Source organism: Acinonyx jubatus, unplaced genomic scaffold (genome assembly GCF_027475565.1).
Source record: "Acinonyx jubatus isolate Ajub_Pintada_27869175 unplaced genomic scaffold, VMU_Ajub_asm_v1.0 scaffold_42, whole genome shotgun sequence".
Taxonomy (NCBI): domain Eukaryota; kingdom Metazoa; phylum Chordata; class Mammalia; order Carnivora; family Felidae; genus Acinonyx; species Acinonyx jubatus.
Window position 1 is genome coordinate 51,146 of NW_026463961.1, and position 10,479 is coordinate 61,624.

General features: G+C 46.6%; 1 protein-coding gene across 1 annotated transcript; it reads right to left on the bottom strand.

The window, feature by feature from the left end:
- Positions 1-4,396: 4,396 nt before the first annotated feature.
- On the bottom strand, positions 4,397-6,794 carry LOC128313785 (inner centromere protein-like). Its single transcript, XM_053213961.1, has 2 exons — positions 6,653-6,794; positions 4,397-4,921 (listed from the first exon to the last, which is right to left on the bottom strand). Exons 1-2 carry the CDS (start codon positions 6,777-6,779, stop codon positions 4,707-4,709), a joined length of 342 nt encoding a protein of 113 aa, XP_053069936.1. The 5' UTR covers positions 6,780-6,794; the 3' UTR covers positions 4,397-4,706.
- Between the last annotated feature and the right edge of the window lie 3,685 nt (positions 6,795-10,479).

Below are 10,479 nucleotides of genomic sequence, written 5' to 3' on the forward strand. Positions count from 1 at the left end.
GTTTGCATGTGTTATAATTCATTCACTCATCCATTTTTGGAACTACTTATTCAGGTCATACTATTGGTCATGCTTAGTCTTTTTTTTTTTAATTTTTTTTCAACGTTTATTTATTTTTGGGACAGAGAGAGACAGAGCATGAACGGGGGAGGGGCAGAGAGAGAGGGAGACACAGAATCGGAAACAGGCTCCAGGCTCTGAGCCATCAGCCCAGAGCCTGACGCGGGGCTCGAACTCTCGGACCGCGAGATCGTGACCTGGCTGAAGTCGGACGCTTAACCGACTGCGCCACCCAGGCGCCCCTGGTCATGCTTAGTCTTAATGAGAGAGAGAGGTAGGGTTGAATATGAGACCAAAAAAATTCTAATTTCCTTAGAACTTTTATCGTGAATTAGTGTTGAATTGTCAATGTGCTTTCTGCATCTATTAATCACATGGTTTTCCTCCTGTATTAATATGAAAATTACATTAGTTGACTTTTGAATGTTAAAACTACATTATATTCTTGGGATAAACCCTATTTGGCTAAGATGTATTATCCTTTTTATATAACTTGTTGGATTTGTTATGAGTTTGCTAAGAATTTTTGTATTGAGGTTCATGACAGAAAATTGTCTAATTTTCCTTTCTTGCAGTGTCTTTGTTTGGTTTGGGGATGAGGGCAATGTTTGTCTCGTAGATGCAGTGGAAAAGTGTTCTTTCCTCTTTAATTTCCTGGGAGAGGTTACATAGAATTGATATGTCTTTCTTGAATATGTGGTTGCATTTACCACTAACGTGATCTAGGCCTAGAGTATTCGTGAGATTTTAAACTACAAACTCAATTTCTTTCAACAATAAATAGGGCTATTTACGTTTTCTATTTCTTGTGGGTGACCTAAGTTGGATCTTCCAAGGAATTTGTGTTCATGTCAATTGTCCCATTTATTACCAGAAGTTGCTCATAATAATCTTACTCTTTTCTTAATATCTATAGAATCTATAGTGGCATTACCTCTTTCATTCCTGACACCGGCCATTTGTTTCTTCTCTCTTTTTCTCCTTATCAAGCTAGAGATGAATTTTTTGAGCTTCCCAAAGAATCAGCTTTTGGTTTAAATTTTCCGTTATTCTTCTCTCTCCAAAGTCATCGATCTCTGCTCTACCTTTGTCATTTCCCTTCTTCTACTTATACATTTATTTGCTCTTCTTTTTATAGTTTTTAATGTTTGTTTGTTTATTTTGAGAGAGAAAGAGCAAGAGCGGGGGAGGAGCAGAGCGAGAGGGAGGCACAGAATCCGAAGCAGACTCCAGGCTGAGCCAACAGCACTGAGGCCAACGTAGGGCTCGAACCCCAGAGCCGCAAGATCACGACCTGAGCCAAAGGTGGATGCTCAACCGACTGAGCCACCCAGGCGCCCCTCTAGTTTCTTAAAGTGGAAGCTGAAGTCATTGATTTAACACCTTTTATCAAACAGAGGCATTTTAGTCTCTAAATTTCCCTCTACGTACTGCTTTAGTTGCAGCACAAGATACAAGGTCAACGCACAAAAATCATTTGTATTTCTACATACCAGCAATGAGCTACTGGAAACCAAAATTAGAAAAACAATAGCATTTACGATAGCTCCACAAAAATAAATGCTTAGGTATAAATCCAACAAAACCTGTAAAGGATCTGTATGCTGACACTGTGAAATGCTGAGTGAAGAAGCCACAGATGTAAATAAATGGAAATACAAGTCCCATTTTCAGTTTAGAAGACTCGCTGTCATATGTGAATTCTCCCCAAACTTATCTAGAGATTTTAAGCAATCCCAATCAAAATCCCAGCAAGGTTTTTGTATAAATAAGCTGATTCTGAAATTTATATGGAGAGGCAAAATTGATAGAAAAGTCAGAATAATTTTGAAAAGGAAGACTAAAGTTGGAGGAATCACACTAATAGATTTTTCAGATGGATACAAACTACAGTAACCTTGGTAATGTGGTATTGGTAAAAGGAGAGACTCACAGATCAATGGAAGAGAACACAAAGTCCAGACATAGGGGCACCAGAATGGCTCAGTCTGTTAAGTTTATTGACTCTTGACTTTAGTTAGCTCAGGTCACGATCTCACGGTCGTGAGACAGAGCCCCTGCTTAAGACTCTCTCTCCCACTCCCTCTGCCCTCCCCCACTCACCCACTCTCTCTCAAAGATAACAACAACAAAAAAACAAAGTCCAGATGTAGACCCATACAAATATGGCTGACTGATGGACAGAGTTGCCAAGGAAACCCACTGCAAAACAGTGTTTTCAACAAATGGTCCTGGAACAATTGGATATATATCCATATGCCCCCCAAACCAAATAAACGAAAAACAGAAATCTCACACTTTAAAAAAATTAACTCAAGTAGATCATAAATGTAAATGTAGTATTTATAAGACTATAAAACATTTTGCAGAAAATATAAGAGAAAAGCTTTGAGAACCAGGGCTAGACAAAGATTTCTTAGATGTGACACCAAAGAGTACAATCCATAAAAAACAAAAAGAATGATAAATTGGGACTCCACCAAAATTAAATTTTTTTTGCTCTATGAAAAACACCATTAAGTGAATGAAAAGAAAAGGTGCGGACCAAGAAAGAAAATACTGCCAAGCACATATTGACAGCAGATTTGTACCCGTAATACATAAAGATGATAAACTCAACGGTAAGAAAACAACCCAATTGACAAATGAACAAAAGTCTTGAACAGACACTTCAACCGACATATGCAGATGGCAAATAAGCACGTGGAAAAGTGTTCACCATCATCAGCCATCAGCAGAATGTAAATTAAAACAACGATGAGGGCGCCTGGGGTGGCTCAGTCCATTGAGCGAGGGACTCTTGATGTTTGGCTCAGGTGGGCCCAAGCCTCCCGACCCCACCCCCCCTCCCTTGTCAGGCTCAGCATGGAGTGTGGGGCATGCTTGGGATTCTCTCTCTCCCTCCCTCTGCCCATCCCCCACTGTCTCTCTCTCTCAAAAAACAAAAAACCAAAACCCTTTAAAACCATGATGAGATTTCACTACATATCAGAATGGCTAAAATAAGAAAATACTGCCATCACCAAGTGCTGGTGAAGGTCGCGGCAACTATAGCTACCTTTTGGCTGAACAACTTTCTCTCAAATACAAAAATGCTCAGAAAAAGTAATATTTTGACAATGTGGTTTCAGGTAGGGACACACTCACCAATGAACTCACCACAACAGCTTCCAGGGCATACAGAACAAATTGGGATTGTGCACCAAATTTGAATGAACTGTCAAAGGTTTCATTTTTATTTTGAGATTGTGGTGGAGGGGCAGAGAGAGAGGGAATGACAGAGAATCCTAATCAGCGAAAAGCCCCTGCGGGGCTTGAACTCCAAAACCGTGAGATCGTGACCTGAGCCGATGTCAGACTTAACTGACAGAGGCACCCAGAACTCCAGATGGGTTTTTTTTTTTTTTTTTTTTTTTTTTATGGGTAGATTCCTCTGAACTTCAGTCTATTGTCTGTGTTCACCAGTTCCTCATTTCCAGACACTCTTGAACTTAGCCTTTATTTTGTCCTAAAGCTGGGGTCAGCAAACTTTCTGTAGGGGGTCCTAGTAAATCTTTTCAGCTCTGTGCGCCGTCAGGCTTTGCTTGCAACTACTTACTCCGCCCTCGGCAGAGCAGCCAGAGACGAGGCATTTGCTGCAATTGGGAAGGTTCCAATAAAACTTTATAAAAACACACTGAGGTTTGATTTGGCTCCTGAGGCCACGGTTCGCCAACTTTCGTTCTGGGGGCTGGAGCGGATGATAAGCAACTAGCCACCGCACACTGAGAGCACAGCAGGCAGCCATGGGACGGGCCCTGGGCCAGCTTCCAAGGACACTAAGCATTTAATTAGCAGCTACATGGTTTTGTTGGAGAAACATTCCAACTGCTTGCAAGCGCTGGTCCCAAGGTGGTTTCAGGAGACATCTTTGTAATCAGAGCTCCTGCTTCAGCAGCGTGCACGCGTTCTCAGGTCCTTTGACCGTCCATGCGGCAAGCGTGGAGCCTGCAGGGCCGAGGGACTGTCTTAGGTGGCAGAGCTGTGTCAAGAGCCCAGTCCTCCTGACCTCGACCCCACGTCTTTCCCATTGGGCAAGCTCCCTTTTACAAACAGGGAGCTCCCCCGAGCGTCAGAAATATCTTCGCTTGCCCCATCGCGCGAGTAACTCAAGTGTTTCTCAGCGTGGCCCAAAGACGGCATCACAATCACCCACTGCGTCAGCCGGAAGCATACTCCAGGAAGAGGAATAGCGCCTTGGTCCCCGGCCCATCGGTGGCCTGAGACACACGGCTGCGGGGCCGGGGGCCAGGGGCATCCTGCCAAGGCCCCCACCTCTACAATACCCACAGCAGGCTTAAAGGAACAGACTTTATTAATCTGGCTCTCAAACACTAGAGGCTAAAATTCAGCTGAATTCTAACAGTCTATTTACAGAGCGCTGTCTGCAGGCCAGGTGGGGCTGGGCTCGTTCTCCCCAACCACCCGCCAAGTGCAGCTTCCAAACAGGCCTGTGCGACTTGCAACCCCCGGCGCACAGAGGATATTTATATACACACAGCCAAACCCCTGGAGACAGAACACCAGGCAGGATGGCCCCAGACCAACAGAGAGGCGGACACACAGACACACGCAGGGGTGGAGACTGCTGGGAACGCCTGGGGGCCTCAGTACTTCTTCAGGCCATAGGCCAGGCTGCTGGGGACCCTGGGGCCCAGCAGGGGCGGCGAGTTCCAGACGGCAGAGCTGGTGCGCTTGTGGTAGCGAGGCTTGCTCTTCTTGAAGATGTCCTCCAAGTCCAGCGGGAGGATGGTTCCAAAGAGCTCGAGCAGGTTTGGGGGGTGGTGGTACTGGTGGATGATGGCCTGGCTTAGCTGAGTGCCTGCAGGGGACACGGAGGGTCAAGTCACTGCCTTGGGGCTCCTCAGGAGCCTCCCCATCCCCTGACACCTTGTCTCCTTCCCCACCGCAGCCACATCAGCTGCTCTCTCAGAGCCCTCTTCCTCTCCCCTTTTTCTTGAAAAGCTTTTTTTTTTTTTTTGATGTTTGTTTATTTTTGAGAGAGAGAGAGAGAGAGAAAACACGCGCAGGGGAAGGGCAGAGAGAGACAGGATAGGGGATCCAAAGCAGGCTCAGCGCGGACAGCAGCAAGCCTGATACGGGGCTGAAACTCATGAACCGTGAGATTATGACCTGAGCCCAAGTCGGACGCTTAACCAGCTGAGCCACCCAGGCGCCCTCGTGAAAATGCTCTTATTGCCTGTTCCTACTGCCATGTTCCAGCAGCTTAGCCTGAACACAGGTCCTCAAGTGCTCACCTGGGCCAGGCAACCACAACCCCACAACCAGGAGGGAGGCAGCTCCTTTATTCTCCCCGTTTCAGAAGGCGGGGCGGGGCGGGGGGGACTTGCCCAAAGGCACGTAGCTTGTGACTGGGGGAGCTGGGGTCTGGAGACCGTCCAGCTCCGAAACTTCATACGCTGCCATCCTTGACTGCTGGGGTTGGCTACTTCTCTCACCGGCCCCCGGGTCCCACGGCACAGGGTGCAGGCTGAGTGGACCCATGGGCTGAGGCACCCAGCCCTGGAAACAAGGCCTCAGGAGGACTCTGGGGGTCAGGAGGCGGAACAGGTGCCCAGCACTGCTGTGCACCAGGCCTTAGGAACGAGCACCAACTCTCTTCATCCTAAACTCTCTTCATCCTATATAACCCTTCTCAGCTGTGTCCTCGTAACACCCCCATTTCACAGATGAGAACTCAGGGAGTTTACGGAAGCTGGTGACAGTCAATCACCACTAGGTGGCTCCGGCCACGCTGACCCCTGCCTGCTGCTACCTCCCAAATGCCCAGATGTCAAAAGTTAAGGGGACTAAGATTCTGCCTAGCGTGGAGTTCAACTGCGGTGACACCAAAGTAAGCTGTCTTCTGCAGAGTGCTGCCCCCCAATGGGCCTCTGGGCCCTTCTCTCTGGGGAGTGAGTAGGCACCAAGCCCTGACCCCCAGCTCTGTAAACTCTATGAAGTGCCCACCGTATACGTACTGGCCCCGCTCCCTGCACCCAGGTCTGTGGTGGCCTGCTCACACACACTCACGCTCCCGTTTAAATGCTGGGGCTTGTAAACTGGGGTCAAATCCTGCTCAAGTGGCCCTGCCTCAGGGCTTTCCTGACCTCCCCAGCTGCCGGAACCCCCAGCTCCAGCTCTCGGTGCACTGCCTAAAACCGGTGACCACTCTTGGTGGTATTCCTACTCCAAACTGCTTATTTGGGTCCAACTCTCATCTGGCCCACTGGGTGAAGCTCCAAGGGGGTGCATAGAGTCTGAGCTGGAACACCCAGCCCCATGCTTGTCGGCAGCCAGCCACAATTTAACACTTTTGTTGAGAACACAAGCACCCAATACCGTACTTCTGGTCCTCAGTTCAACCTACTGGCCACAGAGGGCCGACCCTTCCCTGGGTGCATCCCAAAGCCCAATACAGGTCCAATACAAGCTGCCAGCCCATGACGACAACAGCCTCCTGATACCCACAGCTGCCGCCCCACCACCTCCAGGGTCCCAGATGTTGCAAGTGAGGATCCAGGTCTCCCAGGGAATTCCGGGCCCTGCTTACCTCTGGCCCAGGTGAGGATGGGCTTCTGGGGATGGGCCTCGTCATCGGTGGAATCATCGCTATTCAGATCAATCCCGTAGTTATCCAGGTTGACCTTGGGGGGCGGCCTGTGCCCCTGTGGAGTCATCTGATAGGAGGTACAAGCTGGAGACTGGAGGAGATAAACATGGCTGTCAGCTCCCCTCCCCACACTCCTGAGGTGTCAGCACAGAGCCCGACTCGGCATGAACTCACAAACCGTGAGAATGTGACCTGAGCCGAAGTCGGACGCTTAACAGGCTTGACCCTCCCTCCCTCCCTCCCTCCCTCCCTTCTTTCCCTCCTGGGTAGGCAGAGAGTTGGTCATTCCATTTTGCTTCAGCAATATAAGTGTTAACTTTGTATTTGAAAATAGCCACGAACTCATAGGAATGATGTGTTGCTATGTACCCAAGAAGAATAGATACACATTTACCTGGCTCCACCTGTTGTGGATGAGTTATTCCCTTTGCTCCCTATGCACCTTCTTTGTGGCAATTCTGTTCAAAATAAGACAAAGACAAAGAGTGTTAACTCATGAGACAACATTTCTAGCAGATTTGCAAAGTCTTGAACACCAAATTACAACCTTATATTGTACCCCAATCTTGGACTCTGGCAAAATCACACACAAGCCCAGTGGCAAATTACACACTAGCAGATTACAAGTAACATGCCTACAGAGACTTGAACTGCAATCAAGAGTCAGATGCTCACTGGGCTGCACCCCAGTATTGATCCTCTTTAATCTCCATTATACTCTAATATTTATGTACACATAGCTTGAGCATCTTCCCCAATCTCTCACTGTAGATCTGCCACTCTGGGTGTAGGACATAAGACCTCAAGGAAGTTTTCTTATGCCAGCATTAGCCAGTACACAGATATTGACCAATAAAGCTTCTGTGTTGATTAGTTACTGTATTTATTATGCTAATAAGTCATGTTGTCATGTTGTAGGCAACAAACATACCAGCTATAGGTCACTTTTCTATAGGTCAGGCAAGTGGTCTCCAGCAGGCTGAAAACTAAAACCAAGTCTCTGGAGATTACATCACGGTGTGCCAGATAGGCTCTATATTTTCTTAGCTCTAGAGCTGCTTTGTCTACTCATCTCTCTGTCGCTAGAACTGAAGGCCTGTGAGTTACATATCCCAGACTCTCTTGCCAGTGCTGCCTTGTTAGGTTCTCCAGTGGAAGGCACTGATGGGACTTTGAAGGTGGGAAGAGAGCAAACGTCACGTTTTCTCAGCTTTGGACGTCACCTCTTGCATGGTTGTAGAAGCAGGGTCTACCTTACCCACAGAGGCCCAGCAAAGACCGTGCTTTACAAATTATGGGATCATGGAAAATGACTCCCTTACCAGGTGATATTCAGGGAGGCTTCTTGGTGGGTATGACAGGAAGATAAAGAAAGTATGTATGCTAGAGTAACAGCCAACCTTCAACAACTTTGCACAGGGTCAAAACAGAAAGACCTCGTGTCACTGCATGCTTGGAACTGAACCTCATGGACTTTTGGGGAAGGGAGCAAAACGCAACCAGGTGAAACTCAGGTTGGCTGTAGCTATTTGCTGGTGTCTGAATCAGTTCCTTCCACCCAATGCCTGGGTTCCTTGAACCCACAAGCATGAATCCTCTCTGGAAGTGAGCTCAAATTATCTTGGGGGATTTTTCATTCCATTCCAATTTTTGTCAGGTTTCCTGGAAAGGAGAAGCAGGGATCAGAGTTGCAGTTTTTGTTGAATCTAAGAACAATGAGTAGTCAATGAGAGAGAGGAACCATCCCCAGTTATGGAACGCAACTCCCCTCTTTCTACCAGCAAAACCGATTCTGCAAGTGGATTCTATTGATTTTCCATGATTGAGCACATCATCTGTGCTTATGTGGTCCAACAACAACAAAAAGCAATGAAAATATTAAGCATTCTCCACTCAAGATACGCAGAGTTGGATGGTTAGGAGAAAAAGAGAGGCACTTGTTCAAATTAGATCCACTTTTGTAACATAAATGAGATTTAAACCAACACTAAGCCACTTGTTTGGAAGAGAGGGGTGGCAAGGCCTTTAAGAAAGTGATTTCAGACTCAGCTGAGCAAACACATTTGGACTGGGAGACACTGTTTACTCAATGCTTTGCTGAGGTTCAAATGTGGCGATGATTTAGGTGGTTTCTTTGGTCCGTTCAGTTTTTCCAAGCACAGACTTGGGGCATCTTCCATGGATCCTGAGGCTTAGGTGAAACACTGCGGAGGCAATCATAACTTTCACCATTTAACCTCCCATTGCTTCATTTCTTGAGTGCTTTAATACGAAAATTGTGTCTGCCTCATTCTGCATGGGCACATTCTCTAGGAAACACCAGGATTCGGCAAGGAGAGGGACTTGGAAGCAAGAGAGTGTGACTGTACAAATGCTGTCAGGAAGGTCAAACCCAGATTCCTAAACATGGGGTCAGGTAATGGATTGGGACTTGAAGGACCAAGAGGAGGTGCCCAGATGATCAAGGTGGTTGCAGAGTTATACAGAACAAGGATGTGGAACCTGGGTCATTACCACTGGAAGGGAGACTTCTTCTGGTCCTCTCCTGGAATCTCACTGATTCCACAAAAACTGAGCATCCACATGCACCCTACTCCTCTGTGCCCATAACCTTAAACCTGAGGAAAACACTTGTCTGTCTGCGTTCCCCTGAGTATGCTCACTCATGTACAAACCGATGAATAGGACTCAAACACATCTGTTTCATCCCTTTAACACCCCGCACATCTATCGCTTCTCCACCCATGTTGGCTTTTAAGTGAAATTCCAGGATTCCTTCCTGTATCATAAGCCACTTAGGGTCTCCATCCCCAGTGGGATACAAGTTCTTGGAGTGATATTGCTTTGCACTTCAGGCCCAGTGGGATTGTTAGGTCCCCTCACAGGGAAGGCTTTGCTGCCCCATTGAAGAGAATCATTTACAGGCTTCCGGCCCCCAGTGTTTCTGGTTTCCATCCCCCCACCCCCACATCTTGCAATAATCTCAGAGTAAACACATGATGCAATGCAAGTCAGACCATGCCGGGGCTCCCATATGTTTGCTAATGGTTCTTGTTTTTTGTACCGTAGTCTGGAATTATCTCTTCTTCAATTCCATTGCCACTTCCTCATCATCAAGTCTCTGATTGGGACTTGCCTGGGGAAACCTTTTCTCTCATTGATTGTCCCTCCACTGGGTCCTCCCACTGACCAAGTTCTTACACTCATCTTCATAACTTTTGTACTGAACATGCATTTTGTAGGGCCCTAGGGTAGGTTGCACCCAAATTTGCCACTTTGGCGTATTGATTATCTGAAATAAATTTAACTGAGAGACAATCGGTTCAAGAAGGACACTCAGACTGTCTTCTGTTGCCCTGAAAGCAGGAAATAAATCTCCACATGTAAGTTGTTTTCCCTGTATTGGGAAGTAAAGAGACATCTTTACTGCCAGAGATAGAAAATTGAGAGCCCAGAAGACTCTCCTTGTTACTTCTACTGATTTATTACTGCAGCCCAAATTCTGTTTGGAATTTCCTAGTAATTATAGGTCTCAAAATTAAGTTTTATTTCTCCTATCAATTCCGCACAGTTTTATGGTCTTTTTGTCTAAAATGTATAAAACTTCCTGCCTAGGCAAGGGAAATAAAAGGAAAAATGAATTATTGGGACATCATCAAAAATAAAACCTTCTGCACAGGAAAGGAAACAATCAATGAAACTAAAAGGCACCCGAAGGAATGGGAGAAGATATTTGCAAATGACATATCTGATAAAAGGTTAGTATC

Bases quoted from the DNA above. Each gene is read 5' to 3' on its own strand.
- LOC128313785 (XM_053213961.1), bottom strand. From the start codon at position 6,779: ATGACTCCACAGGGGCACAGGCCGCCCCCCAAGGTCAACCTGGATAAC. The intron at 4,922-6,652 runs GTAAGCAGGGCC...TGTCCCCTGCAG, and splicing joins CATCCTCACCTGGGCCAGAG to GCACTCAGCTAAGCCAGGCC.